This window comes from Solanum dulcamara, chromosome 9, assembly GCF_947179165.1.
Source record: "Solanum dulcamara chromosome 9, daSolDulc1.2, whole genome shotgun sequence".
Lineage (NCBI taxonomy): Eukaryota > Viridiplantae > Streptophyta > Magnoliopsida > Solanales > Solanaceae > Solanum > Solanum dulcamara.
The window spans coordinates 14,766,775-14,785,913 of NC_077245.1; the positions used below are offsets into that span (position 1 = coordinate 14,766,775).

The 19,139-nt window shown below is 35.6% G+C and overlaps 1 protein-coding gene across 4 annotated transcripts; it reads right to left on the reverse strand.

Moving 5' to 3' along the window:
- Nucleotides 1-5,820: 5,820 nt before the first annotated feature.
- On the reverse strand, nt 5,821-15,311 carry LOC129904388 (transcriptional corepressor SEUSS-like). Of its 4 annotated transcripts, none has more exons than XM_055979953.1 (10): nt 15,197-15,311; nt 13,233-14,622; nt 12,979-13,098; nt 12,731-12,779; nt 12,359-12,576; nt 12,158-12,226; nt 10,075-10,169; nt 8,800-8,893; nt 7,992-8,061; nt 5,821-7,566 (listed from the first exon to the last, which is right to left on the reverse strand). In XM_055979953.1, exons 2-10 carry the CDS (start codon nt 14,265-14,267, stop codon nt 6,494-6,496), a joined length of 2,823 nt encoding a protein of 940 aa, XP_055835928.1. In that variant the 5' UTR covers nt 14,268-14,622; nt 15,197-15,311; the 3' UTR covers nt 5,821-6,493. The 4 variants fall into 4 exon arrangements, with proteins under 4 accessions (XP_055835928.1, XP_055835930.1, XP_055835927.1 ...); XM_055979955.1 differs by lacking the exon at nt 15,197-15,311 and adding an exon at nt 15,047-15,188; XM_055979952.1 differs by lacking the exon at nt 15,197-15,311 and adding an exon at nt 15,031-15,188.
- Nucleotides 15,312-19,139: the final 3,828 nt, after the last annotated feature.

The window sequence follows — 19,139 nt, forward strand, 5'->3', positions numbered from 1 at the left end:
GGGGGTGTTGAGAAAGGGGGGGTTGGAGCACAAACTCCGAGCTCTCTGTTTCTGCCTATCCCTCCAGAATGAGGCTGCCAGAGCGAGACAGTTGCAATTTAATTCATGAAAAAGATCAGAAACGAACTTTTTCTGCAAGTTCAGTTTCTAACACCCCAAAAGGCGATCTAGGGAGATTTCAATTGATTTTCCACGGATTTTCACGCTTAAGGTAAGGTTTTTACTCCTTATATTCATACTTTTATTCTTAGAAACTAGGATTATGGGTGATAATCACTGGGGGAGTGTTTGGACTGAAAATCTAAGATGGAAAATAGCCCTAGGGTAAGGTTAGGATCATGGATTTTGTCTATGGAATGAAATTGTGTTATATTTCTTGATAGTTAGGCCATTATATTGATCCTTGATATGTATTTAATATTTTTAGACCAAGAACGAGAAGAACGAACCCGGAAAGGAAAGGCTATTGCGTTGTGAGGTCTGAAAGCTTGAATTTGAGGTAGGTGATGGTCTAGTTCCCGTATGTGTTTCATATACTTGTTAAATTGCTTCATGATATGCATGTGTGTATATGAATAGGGAAACATGATAGATTATGTGTGAAATGATCACTTGTTGGCCTGTTATATTGATGAACCTGTTCTTGGTGGTATAAATATTGTAAACATGGTATGTTCTTGTGATTGTGATAACTTGGGATCGGGTTTCACATTCTGACACATAATTTGAATCGGTTGTCACGTTCCGACACAAAGTTGATTGTTTGTAGGTCCCTTAAGAGGACTCTTGTGTGAAATTATAGCATATGAAAGACATTGAGCTGTAATATTGAAATGTGGTTGACTTATTCTATTTATGTATATGCCTATTGTGTTGAAATTTACTTGTCTATGATTCGCTTACTGGTTAACCGCGTGATCTTACCAGTACACCGTGGTTTTGTGTACTGATACTACTCTTGCTCTGCCTTTTATTAAGTACAGGGCATATTCAGCCAGTAGCAGAGAGACCTCGATTGGAAGATTAGCAGGTTGTTTAAAGTCCAAGGGTGAGCTATTCTATCATGCTGCCGTGGACTTTTCTATCTATCTTAGTCCTTCTTTCGCGACTCAGTTGTTCAGACAATGTTCCTGTTTATTTATTTGTTTCTATCCGGAGTTGTACTACGGTTATAGACTTGTTAGTTAATGTTTTGGTAAGATGACTTTCAGTTCCTAGGATGGTATTTACGTCCGCACTTTATTGTTAATAACTTGGTTGGCTGAGTTTATGGGAACTCAACATTATTTCTGGTTTATTCCTGCTTTCGCAAGTTCTTTAACTATTATCTCCTAGAGTTTGATAAGCTGGCTGTAGAAATGGTTCTCCCACTAGGATAAGTATTATGGGTGTCAGTCACGGCGGGTTGGGGTCGTGACAAAGTTGGTATCAAGAAGGAAGAAATAGTCTATCAATGAAGACACTGCTCAATTACTCTTTGATACCAGCAGAGTATATTCATACACTGTGATAGTATCAGAGTGCGAAGAAAGAATAGGCACTAATATCAACATGATGTCAACACGCGAATTTTAAATTAAAAAGAGGTATGAAAATAATGAAATATTTAAGGATAAATATTTTACTTTTTTAAAATACAAATATTCTTTTCCCAAATTGATATCCGTGAGTGCAACAGTAGTACATTAGTACTATAGCAATATATTAGAGAAAGTTCATTAAAATCTGCTTGATTCATTTGTTATATATATTTTCTTTTGTTGGCAAAATCCTTAAAATATTTTTCCCTCCTTACTTTTCTCAAAAAAATAGGTAGCTAGAGTTTTTCTGGAAGGAAAATAGTAAAGCCACTTAAAAGGGAAGAAAAAATAAAAAATAAAGAAATGGTGAGGCAAAGACATAAATATTTGATAGCTAGAGTTTCTTCATCTATTTGATAATTACAAATAAATGTTTAAATAATTATTAATTGGTGCTATAACAAAAATTAATGATAATTGAATTTTTATCCTACGTAAAAAGTTCATGATAGTGTAAGTAATTTTCTTATACCGTTTGTTTATCTATCTATCTATATATCTATCTGATCAGACGAATAGATAGATAGGACAAAGCATATAGTATGCGTGTATTTAGGTTTGATGATAGTGTAGTCTAAAAATAAAGCTTAATACATAAGCGGTTTCCTGAACTTGCATGGTTTTTTTCGTTTAGACACTTCAATAAGACCTTCCTATTGAACACCTAATATATATTCAAAGTGTGTCTATCAGACACACATTGCTGATCTAGTACAGTGAATATAATGCACTCATTCAAAGCGTGTGAGAGATATTTTCTCTTAAATCTTTCTCCCTCTTTCCTTAATTTTTCTCCTCTCAGCACTTCTTCGCCATTTCCCCCAACACCTTCACAACCATCTCTCATTCACCTCTCTTGAAGAGGTTCTCTTCCTTCACTTTCTCTGCTATACCCAGCAAAAGAAAAATTAAAAATAAAATAGAATCACAAGTGGTATAATAAAGAACCATCAATACTGATGGTTGAATTAAAAAAAAAAAAAACAAGCACATGATTAAGCAGAACCTATGAACAAAGTTGCTTATGATAACTAAACACAGGGTTGTATTTATTTGATTTCTTGATAATTTCATGTTTTGATCATATTTGTTAATGATAAAAAAAAGAAAAGAGGAAGTGATCATGTTGTTGATAATGATAGAACTATGAAAAAAGTTGGTAGCTTGAAGGGGCAAAGAAGGATTGAGCTATTTCAAGTTAGTGAATATTGTTTTGGAGGAAGGGGGAGGAGAAATTATGAAATATTTATCAAATAAAAATACAAAGAACAAATAGAGAGGGAGAAAAATTCATGTTGGCATGAGGAGGGACCTCGAAGAAGACGATGCGGAGGGGGTTGGGTGGGTTTGATTAAAAAATTACAGAAGATACTTTTTTTTAGTTTGCCACATGTCACATCATGATTCGTTCTTTTTTCATACCATAGCGTTGTGTTTGAAAGTCACGCAATTTATATATATGGAGGAATTGTCCATGAAATGTCTGATAGACACACTTTGAGTATACGTTAGGTGTTTAATAGGAAGATGTCCTGAGGTGTCTAAACGGAAAAAACGTGCAAGTTCAAAGTACCGCTTATATATTAAGCCAAAAAACGAATAATACATGTCATAATCTATAATTTGTGAAGTTGTTTGCGTAACTCTGTCTTCCCTTCAAATACACGTTTTATTTATTTTTCTAAATTTTTATATTAATTTTTTAAAAGATGAACACTTAACATATTATCGCTTTGTGTATATATTTTCTGTTAATTATAACGGGGAATATATGTGCAACACGCGTACATAGAAATTAATATATATATTTCGTAAGTTCTTTTTTTGTTTTTGCTTTCCTCCCATGTCTGGTATCCTCTTTGAGACTCCGATTAATTTTGATTCGTGCAACATAAAATTAAATATAGGTGCAAGATGACGCTTCTTATCATAATAAGCTTTTATTTTTTTCTCAAGGCTTAGATCTGAGACTTCTGATTAAGAGTGAAGAAATTTAATTCAACAAAAATAATATATCCGGTATGATCCAACATGTAGAATTTGAAAAAATGATCCCGGCTCAAGAAACGAGAAGGAATCCGATCCATCTGACCATATATATAATTTTTGGTGGTGAAACAAAATGTTCCTATCAAAGCTTAATTTTTGGGAATGTCAGGTTTCCTTGCTAATGCTTGAAGATAAATGTGGTGAAATTAATGACATGACTAATTAGCAAGTGGGAAATGATGCTCAATTATTAATCATACCTGTTTTGGAGCCAACACTGTTTAACGAATTACGACAAGTTGTATTTTAAAGTGCACTCTCAATTATCGTCATATATATATATATATATATGACGTGTGTCACGTCATTTAATAAAAATTATATATAAAATAAATAAATTATTACATGTGTAGCTCATAGATTGAGTACACAATTTTTAAAAAATTACATAAATATTACTAAGCAATATATTTGAGTTACAAAATAAATCTCAAGAAAAAAGTTTACGTTTCTGAAAATGAATTAATAAAAATTATATATATATATATATAAATTATTAAAACATAGCAATTGACGTGTATATATATATATCCCTGAAATATTTTTTCCAAAAATAAATAAATGAATTGTATCCCTGGACTATTTTCTTATTTTGCAGGTTCTATATTTTTTCCAAAAATTATATGTTATTAGTGTTCATGTATAAATTGCTCTTATCATATATTTTAGGACTCGCTTAATTTTTAAAAAATATTTTTTCTTAGCATATTATTTAGGATTCCTTAATTTTAAAATATATTTTTCTCTTATCATATATTTTGGGTCTTCTTAAAATATATTTTTTCTTACCATATATTTTAGGACTTCTTAATATACATTTTTCTAATTAAATATTATAAAATATGATTATGATGATTTGAGAAAATTGTGAAAAGACGATTTTGTCTAAAGCAGAATTTTTTAATGAAGGAAAAAAATTTCAATCAACATGACTGAAGATTGTAGGGACGATCATTAGTGTCAACTTTTACCTGTCATTTATATTTTTCCAACATAAGAAATTATATAATAATTATAGGGAAAATATTGATGTCATTTATATTTTCTCAACATAAGAAATTATATAATAATCATAGGCAAGATATTAATCTCTAATAAAACAACCACAACGTCAGAATTACTACGTAATTTTTTAATATAGCATATATATATATGGTTTATTGCATGTTATTAATAAGGAAAAATTTAACAATATGCACGTACAAGGATATATTTGTGTGCATTTATATTATTATTAATGTTTGCTCCTAAAGTACTAGACTAAGATGAACAATTTGCATGCTACATGTTACAATATTCCATATAAAAAAATTGTCTTCCAGTTCCACAATTTTCTGCAATTACTTGAACAATATCGGGATATAAAAGAAATTCGTGTTTTCATGGAAAAATGTGATGAAAACGTGTAAGAATCATCTCCTCCTTGATGGAATAAGACAAAGTAGAGAATAATAGAAGAAAAGTATAATTGGTAGACCTTCTTTTGCTAGTGCAGGATCGTTAACTAAGATTGGAAGAATCAACAAAAGAAGAGGAAGCTAGAAAGGAGAAGAAATATTTTGGAAAGAAGAAGGAATATTTTGGAAAGGAGAACTTGGTTATGAACGAAGACTTGAATTGAATTGCTTTTGAATTTGGGGGAGTGATTTATAATTTTGTCGGATGATTTGCACAGGTCTCGAGGGGAGCGGAGGTGATTTAGACCATTGAGTTACTCAATTACTAGTTGATTTTAAGAAAATTGAGTTGACCATAATAAATATTTGATCAAGATTGATCTCGGATCTGTGTTTTGAATATTCCAACAGGCAACAGGTTTGAAACATGATTTAGAAGTGATTTGCATATATTGGTTTGTATCTTGATTCCAGACAAGTTCATGGAACTGCAGCAGATTAAAGTAACTAGTATATGTTTTCATACGACTTAAATGAGGAATGACGTTCCATGTCCTGTGAGCATCACGGTTTCTTCTGATAGTTGTTTTACTTGTACATCATTTTTATACCTGTCTAAGAAAGTGAATCGATGATCTTTTAGACTCACAGTTACTGTCCAGTAGGCAATGATCCAACTGTTGACCAGTGAATCCAATCCAATCTTAATTGAAGTGAGGCACCTTCAACTCCTACCTTTTATAGTCGACCTATTTTCCTTTTATCAAACTGTGTGACAACTTGCACAAAGTGTCTTATTTGAGCAATTTTTGAAGTAACTACTCATCTTGAGCATCCAAAAACCAGCAATCACAACAATCAAAACTGTCTAATTAATACAAAAAAACATACTACAGAGGAGAAGTGATTGCATTGGACACATTACCACGGAATAAGCAGTTTCTACCAGCTCATCAAAGTTCTACAATAAAAATTCCTCCCACACGATCCAAGATTATATACACTCATGTTCCGGAATGGTGGCAGAAGTACAGCACAAGATGGGCAAGATCTCAGCAGTTGGAAGTTTACAAATGCCTCTAAGGGGTACAAGTGTTCGCCAAGTCACTCCTGGAATGTCCTATTCAAGGCTGTTAGTGCAGATAAGTAGCTGTGATAAACCAGACCAAATCAAATTAGATGAATTTTATGCAACCTCGGGTGATATAATATTTCAATCATGAAATTACTGTGCTACATGTTTTCCTTGTCTCGCAAATCACTACAACAGAGGCAAGCCCTGAAATGCTCTCTTCAGGAACCATATCTACTCTCAGTGTGCAAGGCAAACTTTATGTTATCTTTGCAGCACAAAGCAGCGGCATGAGGACCAAATATGCAATTACAACCACAAGAACGCACCCCTTTCTCCTAAAGGATCTTGTCACTTTTTTCATACCTTCTAGGCTACATCCAAGTCAAAAACCTTTAGGGGGATGTTTTCCAGTCAAACTGAAGGTTATTGAAACCATTGACTGCTCCTAGCCCACTAAGTAGCTGGTTCCCCAAATCTTGTTGCTGTTGAGTCATACTTTGCTCTCGTGACATTGGCATGCCTACTCTTCCATTCATAGACATGGAATTATTACCTAATGCAGCCCGAATTCCATTGACCATTGCAGCCTGGCTCAGTCCATTGCCCATGTTCCCAAATCCTGGACCCATACCTATATTAGCATTTACTGTCCCATTTCCAACAAGGCAGCTGCTTCCATTTAGAATCGAATTATTAGCAGTTGGTATCATCCCATTTACACTTTTCATGTCATTCCCCATCGTACCACCGCTAACGAGGCCACCTCCACCAAGTTGGGAAGACATCATCATTTCATGTATGATCTTTTGTACAGAGCTTTGAGAGTCGTTAGCATCAATATCACCAGAAAGAGTGGGTTGATGCATTGAAATATTTGGGGAATTGGCAGAATTCACATGTGATCCTGATGACAAGCCACCATGTGAAGTTTGTGGTGGATTGCTTGATGAACACGGTGTTGGAGATTGAAATGTGGACGAGTTTGGTTGAGACTGTGGCATTGTATTTGAAGAACTTGGTGAAGGCATTTGAACAGCATTTCCTGCATAAGGGCTGTTCGCACCATTTCCTCCATAAGGACTGCTCACACCATTTCCTCCATAAGGACTGCTCACACCATTCATTGGAGCCTGCTGCCTAGAGTTCATGGAATTTTGCTGCAGTAGCCGAGCAACAGTACTATTAGATGAAGTAACAGATGACTGGTTCAAAGAGTTGTTTACACTCGGAATGCCATTACTGGAAGCAAGCTGCATTGCACCAGCCTGGGCAGAGCTCTCATGGTTTGAGTTCTGACTGGCCGTCTGTTGTTGCTGCTGCTGTTGCTGAGACTGTGATTGTGTCTGCTGCTGATGCTGAGACTGTGATGGTGTCTGCTGCTGCTGAGACTGATCCTCAGATGGTTGAGTTGCACCATGTACCCCAGCCGATGAACCATTCCTACGAGGAAACTTAGCCAAGCTCTCTGGAAAGGCCAAATTTCAAGCACAATTGTAAGGTTTAAAGAACTGTATCAACCCCAACACTCATGAGGTACACACAGGGTTGAGTTCTTACACTACACAACCCACTATTTTACATTCGACAAGCTAAATGCACAGAGAACAAAATCTGCATACATACAGTCAGTTTGGAATTTTTTTCACTTGTACATTAGGTAGGTAATTACCAGTTTCCACCTCAAAAAGCAACTTCATCATCATTCGTTTGAAAATTTAACGTTGATGATAACATTCATGCCATGTGATGAATACCGATCATATCCTAATCTATAAGCCATCGAATTACAGAAAAAGATTTAGCCCCTGCAACTTCACTTTTGACTTTGAGATCAACTGGTGGGTATAGAAAACCTTAAATTAGCATCAAACATAAACAAGCAGAACTTACCCATAGGCCCTGTCCTTGTCTCTCTGCTGTAGTCAATCAAATCTTTCATGCTATTGACCACTTCTGATATCTGCAATTGCACCAGCAGTACGCAGGAAATTATAAACATATATCCCCCAAGACTGTTAATTGAAGGGAAGATTAAAGTAAAAGATGATTACATTAGAAAAGTTAATCATTTGAATGCACACGCATGCAACTTTCAGTCAGATTATCTTCATTTTAAAAATGACACTGGGAAAAAGTCAAGGCCTACGTGCTTAACACTTGAAAAAGTAAAAAGAAGGGAATATTGCTTAACTAGAAGTTATCTTGTACAACTAGGCCCATTATGACCCACTAAAATAAAATTGTAGAAATGGCATAATCTCTGAAAAGAGGAAGAAAAAACAGAATTACATTAGGAATCTCTATCCTAAGAGTAGGCCAAAATACGTTCCGGCTACTTCATACATTAATAAGAGTTACCAGCAGGAATTTCTAATACTGCCACAAGAACAATGGTCAACATCCCTACGCTGCTACCTGCCACTAAATCTGAATTTTGCCTTCATTTCCAGATTTACTTTGAATTCCATAGGAAAATGGCAGATTAAAAAATGTAGGGAATAAGAGGATTAGGAAGTTGGATATCGCACACAGAACAGGCAAACCAAAACCTGGGAGGGAAGTTAAAAACTCTAACAGAAGCAAATAATTCAAACAATTTGTAATGATATCCCCATTGATATGAGTGAAGTATCACCAAACAACTCCAAAAAAAAAAGACCAAAATAAGACCCTTCCAGCATAAGAACAATGTGCACACCTGAAGGCATCGCACATATCTCTTTGTATACCCTAAATCATTTACCAACGGAACTTCCAAAGCTTTTGCCAACTGACGAGCTGAGGCAACAAACCTGAATCAAAATCAGAAGTCAAAACCTCGGGTGATATTTCTTAACTTGAACTCTAAATAAAGTACATTACTGTTTTCATGATTTTACCCCTTATATATAGATTGTTCCTGATTATGATTGAAGGTATTAAAAGGGTATGAGGAAGACGTAAAATCATATGGAGAGGAGTCGCCGTCAAAAGCTTGCAAATTTCTCAATTCCATGCAGACTTAATGAGGAGAGAGCATAATGGAAGCAAATGATCCAAATAGGTCACAACAACGCGTTAGGATTAAAGTTTAGTTATTGTTGTTACACTTACATTAGATCTGACGTTTGTCAATAGTCGTTAGCCAAGTTAAAGGGTAATATTGCATTGCAAGAAAAATTGTGAATAAATAACTTCAAGTTTTAGAGAAATCCTAATTTGCATTGAAAATAATATTATTTATAAGGGAAGTAGTATCGGATGATTAATAGAGTTGAATGGTTACAGAGGATTTGGATTAATAAGGGAGAGCCAATCTGTTTTTGAGAAAGAGTAAGGGAGAGCCAACCTGCTAACAGCCCTACATACAACTAAAACAAATAATCCCTCTGTTTCAATTTGTTTGTCTAGTTTTGACTTGACACGGAGAAGACTTTATCTTGCGGTCTTAGACTAAATATGTGTAGAATATACTAAAATGCCCTTCACTCTTGTGGTCTTAAACCTGCCACGTGGAAAGTTGGAATTAAACAGTTGCCAAAAAAGGAAAGAGCCATTCTTTTTTAAACGGGCTGAAAAGGAAAGTAAGATAAAAAATTATTTCACAGTAAACTCATTATGAATTAAAACCATCGTAAGATAAAGCACTAATAGGATAACTGACTGGTCAAAAATCACAGCCATAACCATCCTAAGTCCCAAGTTAAGTTTGCTAATAATGATTTGTCAAATGGAAGTACCAGCAGAGGCCCCATCAAAGAAGCCTAATCAATAGAAATACAAGTTTTAAGTTATCAAACACGCGAAACGAAGTCCACCACTATTACCTACTTAAGAACTTGAGCGTGCGATGAATCACTAAGAAAATAACTTTTCAACAGTGAGATACATGTGCTAAATCAAAATAGTTGGGGCCCATCAAGAAAGACAGCACAACATTGTCAGCCCTAACATTTCGTATAAAAACCTGTACCATAAAATATCAGGGACTCACATATTGCAGTTATTCTGCAACTCAGGAACAGATGCAGTAGATCCATTTTGGGTGGTGGCCTGGTACTTCTGAGCTGCAGCGCCGAGTTGACTCACCTAAATGTAAAAATCATAAAAAGTAAATCACAAAGATGCAAAAGCCACTACATCCAAAATTTAAAGACAGGTTCATTTAGGCAAGACAGAATTTGCTAGAAGATGTGACAAACCAACATAGAAGTTAAAGCACTTCTTCTTTTTTTGATCAGAAATGTTAAAGCTCATTGAAGGACAGGAAACAACAATATGAGAGAACTTTATAAAAACACATTCTGAAGAGAAATCTAATTAATCCTGTCTTGCAGTGAATTGGAAGGTGTAACAGAATGATAGTGAATTAAATGCTTCAACAGTAACACGTCATCTAAATACTTCAAACTTTATGAGAAGATATCCAACAAACCTACCAATATGAGGATCATGCATGTGCAAATATAATTAAAAATGCAAACGAAAAAGCAAATCAAAGCTCTTAAATGCATTTAAACTTAATAAAAGTCATCATGAAAAGTTAGATTAGAGGGGAAAAAACATGCTCGGCAGGCAGTGTTTGAGATACATCTAACTTGACAAGAGCAAATTCTTATTCACTAAATAGTACCTCACAAGACTACATTCTCATCAATTTCATCTGAAAGGGACCTCATCTCAATATCACAGAGAGGTACAGCGTTATTAAAAGCGCTCGCTTCAGAGCTTAAAGTGTAGCGAGGCGAGGCGACAGGTCAAGCACTTTTGTTCCTAGAAGTAAAGGCGAGATCAGAAAAGTGCTCACTTCAACAAAAGAAGCGAGCAGCAAGCATCGCTTTTGCAAAGAAAGGTGGGGGTTTTGGAAATTCAATTGAAATGAGGGTTAATTTTAGGTCTAATCTTAAACCAATTGCAACAGACTAATGCATTTTCTTCACTGCTGCTCTGCTCCTCTTAATTCTAGGGTTTCAAGGTACGTTCTTCTCTTTTCTTCTTCTCTTATCTTCCCCTTTGATTTTACCTTCTCTTTTTTCAAATTTTTTTTATGACAAGGAAAACCCGCAGCCGCTACCCTTTGGGTGCGTATAGGGTAAAACCCCGCTCTTATGCAACAGCTCGCAAACCACACAGGAGAGGTAACTCTCACTAGACAAGCCCGATGAGACGAGCTCGACCCAGAAGGCGAACCCTTTGCTTTGGCTGGCAAGGGGTTTCGAACTTCTCTTTTGTAAAAAAAAATTCTCTTCTTCTTTTCTTCTTTGTTCTATATTCCTTTTCTCTTCTTCTCTTCTCCTCTTTTTTCATTTTTTCCTCTTTTGATTTCCTGTTCTTTTCTCATCTGTTTTATATTCCTCCTCTTCTCCTCTTATTTCATTTTTTGTTCTTTCTCTTCTCCTCTGTTGGTTTACGTAGATATTTTTTGTTATCTGTTTTGTTAGCTTTTTTCCCTCTATTTTTTTGTTTGATTTAAGAATTGAAAGATTTGCTTAATATTAAAAAAAAATTGGATGACAAGGAAAACCCGCAGCCGCTACACTTTTGGTGCGCACATTGTGAAACCCCCGCTCCCATGCAATAGCTCGCAAACCACACAGGAGAGGTAACCCGCACTAGGCAAGCCCAAAAGGTAAACCCTTTGCTTTCGCTGACAACGGGTTTCGAACTTGAGACCTCCAACATGAAACTCCCAAGCCCAAACCACTGGGCCACCCCGAAGGGTGATTTGCTTAATATTATTTCTACTGAGTTCTTGGTTATTACTTATTTATCTAACAAATTTAATATTTTTTATTTTTGTAATAAATTGCTTCAATTGAAAATAGTGTGCACTTCGCTTCACACTTCTCGCTTCGGTGAAGCGAGCCCTCATCACTTTTTTCCGCTTCTTGCTTTCCAAAACACTGCATAGGTACTTGACTGGATAAAGTGTTTCTGGTCTTATATAAATGGTAAAAGAAAGAATTTGTTTTTTCTAAACCAGATTAGCAAACAGAAACATACAAGTCAGGTTAGAGCTGAACCATGACTTCACATAGATCAAGGTAAATTAGTAGTGCAAAGCAACTTTGGTCAACCTGAGGTATCAACAATCTTCTAGGGATTAACTCCTCATGACGCCGAGCACAAAATTCCCAAGAGACTATCTGCCAAGTTGACAAAAAGGAAATCAGATATAAGAAAATTATAGACATTCGTCTGTACCGTGCCATGTCTTAGTAACTGATTGTTAATAAGCATAGTTATTGAAACAAAATGCTATCAGCTCTTCAATTAACCTTCAGATCAGGTTGTGAAAACACTATTCGAAGCTGACCATCACGGACAACGCGAAGTAGCTCAAAAACACTCTCCTGAATTGCTTTTGCATAATCTAGGACAATCTGTCCGGATGAATTCTGATATTCGCGAGGCATATCAACATAGAGTAGCTCTTCCAAAGTCCCACTTTCATATTTTATCTTGAAAAGCCTGGGCAAGACTTCAGCAGTCGCTTCTGAATGAACAAGTAGACAAACATCAGATGCCAAGAATTGTGAAAGGATAACCAAATGGGTGCAGAAATTACAAGTTAATAATGGCTTTGTAAGTCATGAAGAAGCATGAATTTTGTAGACAACAGAAAAGATATAAAACCAAACGAAACATACCAAACCCACGGCCTGGCTTGCGGTTGCATATTTCACAGTGCCATACATCCTGCAAATCATTATAATAGTGGTTACTTCTAATTCTATACAAGGGAAAAGTTGGTCTGCAATGAAACTGCATAAAAATTAAAGGATAAGTCCAAATTAGTTTACCATAGAAGCAGTACATGACTTGCTATAACCACAATTTTTCACTGAATAGGAAGATTTCTTAAGGTTGATTAAGGAAAATTCATTATACTACCAACCTGAGGAAAAACACCAGTGGTCTGCCGACCACTTCCATACATAGAGACACACCACTTTTTCTTGGCATTTGGAGCAAAGTACTCGACGACAAATTTTCTCCAGAAATCTATGTTATTGTCCTATAAAGTAAGTAGTGCAAATGTTAAATCATAAAGTTGTTTTCAAATAAAGGATTGAGATCATAGAAGGTGTGCGGTAGGGTGCAGAGTGTTAATGGCCACACACAAAATTATAGTTGGCACAGTTTTCTTACTTCAGGTCTGTGTTGCTGCTGATACAAATAATGAGTCAGCCGACGAGCACACATCCCAGGCTCATAAGCTGGTTTTACAGGAGACCTTATAGCATGATTCTGTGTTTGAAATTGCGGTTGAAGTGGGTTTCTCTGCTGAGGAAGACCCTTCAGGAGTTGCTGTTGTTGCTGCTGTTGCTGGAGCTGCATAAGCCTTTGCTGGTGGAAAAGCTGAGCCGCAGCAGCAGCTTGAGGGGACTGCTTGGACAAATGAAGTAACTGCTGTTGTTGTTGTTGCTGCTGCTGCTGTTGCTGATGTAGAAACAGAGAGGGTGAGGAATGTTGTGGCTCCACCTTCACAGTGGAAAGGCCCCTCATACTTTGGATCTGCTGGGACTCCTGTTTTACAGTTGCCAGGTTTCGCAGTGATTGCAACTGCTGTGGTGTTTGATCATTGGTCAGCTGTGGCTCCTGTTTGACAGGTCCCACACTTCCTAATCCACCTCGTATGGATTGAAATTGCTGTGGCTGTTGCTGAGTTTGAGAATTGCTAGGGGCAGAAAATTGCTGAAATTGTTGATTATGTTGGTAATTCTGGGAATCAAGCTGTTGGGACGGTGATTGGTCAGTTAACATCTGGTTACCAGAAGGGCTAGGAAACCGCTGTCCCACAACTTGACCTGAATTTGGATTTGCTGTCATGGACGATGAGACAAAAGAAGTTGAAGGAGTATTAAATCCCATACCATTTCCAGCAGCGGACAGTGGATCAGACTCGGCCCCATTATCAACTCGTTGAGAGATTCCAGGTCCAGGAAGCCCTGGATTATGACCACCATTTCCTAAGGACTGATGGAGCAGGGACGAAACATTTGGAGCATTCCCTAGCATATTCATGTTACCATACTGTGTCCGAGGTGACACAATAGAAGGGAAACCACCCTGTGAAGGCATTCCACCCCCTTGACCACCCAACAACCCAGAATTTGATCGCAATAATGAAGACGGAACAGGCTGAGAACCTCCAAGTGGATTAGGAGGCCCTGGAGGAACCATATTTTTTATGCAATGATAACAATCTACAATCACTTAACCAGCTATATATAGAATTCTAAAATGTATGAAACCTAACAAGAAGCTCTAGAAACTTAATACTAACTCCGAAAAATGAATTAAACAGAACAACAAGAAGAACCTACAATATCAATTAGTTCAGTCTCTGAATCAGAGCTACACATTCCAAAGTCCCCATTTTGGGTTAAAACAAAGGAAGAACCCTCACTGCTGCATATACCTAGTTGTGTATCATCAAGAGAACCACCAAGTACAAGGTAAAACTTTAGCTCTTAACATCCTAAAACTCTTATTTTCTGCTCATGTAATTATCTTTATCCACTTTCCCAATCCACTCCTGCAAAAAGAAGAAAAATTATCAAATTTCTTCCTTCCTTATTTAAAAAAACATAGATAAACTCAAATCTTGAAACAATAAAATCTCAAACAAACCTCATATTCATCACTAATCAACAAGTTTAACTCAAAAAAATTCCCCAGAAAAATTAAGCTAGAGTAATTAAATTCAACACTAGAAAAATAAAAAATAAAACAGCGATTCATTACTACATCTTCATTTGATCAATCCCTAAATCACCCAATAAAGTACAAAAAACAAGATCTACAGCTCAAATTATCGATAACACCTAGGGCAGCAAACTACAAAATTATATACAAAATACACCCAAAAGGCCAAAAAAAAAATTACTTAACGAAACACACACTCACAATCAGCTATCCATACATACATAGATTAATTACATACAGACAAGCATGTATACATAGGGTTATTCCGCCAAAGTTTCACTTGGAGCTTCGCTTTTTCTAAGTGAAGAAAAGTTTCAGCAGAGAGAAGAGAGAGAAGAGAAGAAAAGAGTTTCTTCAAGTTTCTGCGCTGTCCTTTTTAGAGAGAGAAAGATAGAGAGAGAAACCTAGAGAGAGAGAGTGTTCTTGCGGACGTCAAAATTGTATTCCGTCGGATTGAATATTTTTGCTTCCTTCACTAACTTTTTCTCTTTCTTTTTATTTTTTTTTCTTCTTCTCTCAAATCAAATGAAGTCAAATCCTCTCTTCTACTTTTCCTCTAGGAATTAGGATGGGGGAATGTTTGGATGTACATGCATGTACATTATGGAAATATGTTCATGACCATGGATGTTTCATGAGAATGTCTATTATCACCATTAATTATTATATCGACTTATTTTCAAAGTTTATCTAATATACATCACTTCTGCTACGTGGAAGGGGAGCCTTGGAGTAATTGATAAAGTTGAAAATAGTCTCTGACAAAAATACAAGATAAGGCTACGTACACCGAGCTACCCTTTTTTTTTACATCACTTCTGTTACATAAATAACATATGTTGCATCATATGTATAACGTATTTTATCAGAAAAATTAAAGTGTAAGAAGTGAAAAGTATATATCAGATACTTTGTTTAAACGATTTCTATTTAACAAAATTGATCTGAGTGATCAAAAATGATTTTTTCCTTTTTTATTTTTGCTTTTTATTTTATTTTATTTTTTAGTTTCTTTTTTCGCTCGCTTTTTGTAATTAAATTTTCACTATCTTTCTCCTTTTATTTTCTTTCAATTCTCTTTCCGTGTAGCGCTAAGAAGCAAGTTCCGACAACCTATGATGATGAAATAGCACAAAATAAAAAAGGGCTACGCGAATAATATTGTTAGTAGTTCGTGAGGCAAATTTTGAGTTAGAGTGGATTGATGTTCATTGCAGCATTATCGAACCTTGAAGGTTAAGTTAGTGTACCATGAACTCTATCCCACATATTTTGGATGTTGTGGCATCAGTTATCTAGCTACATTCTATTACCGATTGACACCATTTTGAAAAATTTTGATTTTGGTTACTGCTTGTTAAATTCCATTAGGTTCTTGGTCAAATACTAACTGATTTGAATCCATATTCTTCGGGAGTCTAACTTTGAGTGTTCTTTCCTTTGAGCTAAGATAAACCCTTTCAAAAACTAGTTCGAGAAGCATCTTCCATTCATCTCGATCTAAACTGATCTTTGTTGTGATGATGATAAACCATCATCAATTTGTATAGTATTTATAACCCCCAAGCCCTCTTTTTTGTACCTTTTTTCTTTCTAAAAGAGGGCCTGATTCAAATGGAGCTTGTGAATCTATTTTCTTTGTGATTTTGTGGTTAGTGATATTAGTGGAGAAAAAACTTACAGAGAAAATTAGGGTTTTGTGTGTTTATTATTCTACAAACTAATGATCTCATTGTTTGCCTTTGCATTTTGTGTGGATAGTAAAATTTATTTTCTTCGATTTTTAAGATTTCTTTAGGCTCTTAATATAATGGTGGTGGCGGTAGCAGCGACACTTATTTTATATTTGGTACTTTGAAAAGATGGAGAAAATTGATATTTTTTTGGTAATTAGGAGTGGATTATAGTTTTCAATGTTTTCTTTTTTTTTCATTTTATGTTAATGACATGTGATAATTTAATTGGTAAGTGTCATTATATGTGTTTTGAAAAAATGATTAAGAAACAAAAGATCTTAGTTAGATCATAGTAAACTCCTTTTTGTTATGTCGAATTAGAGATCTGATTTAAACAACTAGGTATAACATATGAGTTCTTTCAAGGGATTTTCATAGCTCCCCTAACTCTCATTTATGTTGCATTTCAATTGGGCTTGGTACTTTTATTTTAAAAAGCTTTGAAAATGCTTTGTCTAGGTCTTTTTAATTCCCTTGTAGAATGGGGATTCTTCTCTCTGCACAAAAGTTTCAAGAACTGGCACAATCTTGATGCTAGTGACGATACCAATCATGATCTTGATACGAAGAGGAATGATGTCCAAAGAAGAAATAAACTATCTTAGAGCCTTTTATGAATGGTGTCATCTATTCAGGAAATGGGTTGAATAGATTGAGCTACGATCCATTAGAGAAAGATTCAATCCCAATATTTGGTGTTTCCGATCCAATGATGAGTGGAATACTTGAAAAAAAATCTATTAAAATTGTCACGATCCGACCTAGAGTTTAGTCGTAACATGGCGATTGGGATGCGAGGGACCTCAACCATAAGCCATCTTGGCATTCATCGCATATATAAGGTAAAGAACAATATGAAGATAAGCGAAAGTAATCATAAGTGGGGTAAGGGACTTAGGAAAACCCAACTGTATAAACGTCCAAACCCGACTACATCAATACATCGTCTAAATATGCCTTTAGTTTAACCTTCGACGGGGGCTTAGGACAAGCTCCTAGCACACCTTAGCAATAGAAGAAATGTCTAAGTAATAGAATGAGGACTCACCAACTCATTGTAGATCTAAAGATAACTCTAGCCACGAGCGGGGTAGTCAAGAGTATCGTCCGTCCCTACATTATTAGACAATATAGGAAAAATATGTGTTAGTATGTTTAAATGTACTAAGTATGTGAGGTATGCATGAGGTGTAAGAGAACATAATCAATATGTCATAAGATGCATGGTCAATCATAATGAGCATTAGTATAGCTTAAAAGAAATTTTTAAACATAAGAAATTCTTGGTCAATGCATATCATAAAACTTCAACTTTCAACTCATAACTTGATATCTTAAAGCTTAACTTGAACTTGTGTGGGATAAGACCTTTAACAGACAACTAAGACCATGCGAGCTACTACATGGAATCCAATGACTCTTGCATTGAGATAGGTCGATGACTCCTGCATCGAAACAGGGGATGCTACCTGGCTAGGGCATACTCCAAAGATAACTCAACTTAACTTAACTCAACTGTCTATGTGGATCCACTAGCTAGGACATGAAGGCAACCTACGTGGGCAATGTAGTTTGGGACTTTAGGTTGCTACTAGGATTCCCTTGGATAACCAACTACATTATCCGACCTAACCCCACCTAGAAGTCTTCTCGGTACTTAGTCAATATCCCAGTGAAAAGTCATAAAACATACTCATAACATAGTATGGAAAGATGGTAACTGCCTATCAATCCATCTTTCAAACATTTAGGAATAACTCATCTAACTTGGTGATTTATAAGAATCTATAACTTCGGTGAGAATTGTCCTTGTCACCATCTTTAGACATCTAATGATCTTAACTCTGATCATTATCTCAAAATATCTAATGATCTTAACTCTGATCATTATCTCAACTTTAACTTCAAAAATCACAATCTCAGTTGTAACTCATTGAAAACTATCTATATAAATCATTTAACTCATGATTAACTCATAAAAATCATCTTTGATCTCATGATCATAGCTTGAAAAACGCTCTTATGCATAGGAATCTATAATTCAACTTGAAATCATGCAATTCATATGAAAATATGCATATAAAGATCATTGATAACATCAAAAAATGAAATCAACTTAGCCCAATGCAATTCATCAAAACTAAGGTTCATAATCAATTGAAATTGAAACAAACTTTGAGAAAACCTTAGGACTTCATGGATGAAAAGAACCCATGAATCAATCCCCACATACCTTGCTTGAATTCACTATGAATTGAAGAAGAACCTTGAAGAAATCTGGAAACCTTAGCTTGGAGATTGGAGAGAAACCTTGAGAGACCTTATGAGTTCTTGCCTTATGAATTTTAAGAGAATGAATTGAATAGGAGGGGATTTTGAAGAAAAGAGTATTTATAGAGTTTGAACTTGTCCATGAAAGTACCTAGGTTCATTGAATTGAACTTTGGAAAAGAAATAATTGCCCTTCATTATTTCTGGAAAACTGACATTACGGACCCTATTATACGGGACATTTTGGCAACGACTAGTCCTGCAAGTCTAAGAAAAGGTCTAAAAATAGAGTCTCTGAAGTTTGGGAACGGACAAGGTTTATGACCCATCATCAAGGAAA

Coding starts and splice junctions, on each gene's coding strand:
- LOC129904388 (XM_055979953.1), bottom strand. CDS start 14,267: ATGGTTCCTCCAGGGCCTCCTAATCCACTTGGAGGTTCTCAGCCTGTT. Junction 13,099..13,232: donor AGCAGCAACACAGACCTGAA/GTAAGAAAACTG, acceptor CTTACTTTATAG/GACAATAACATAGATTTCTG. Junction 12,577..12,730: donor CAAGCCAGGCCGTGGGTTTG/GTATGTTTCGTT, acceptor TTGTTCATTCAG/AAGCGACTGCTGAAGTCTTG.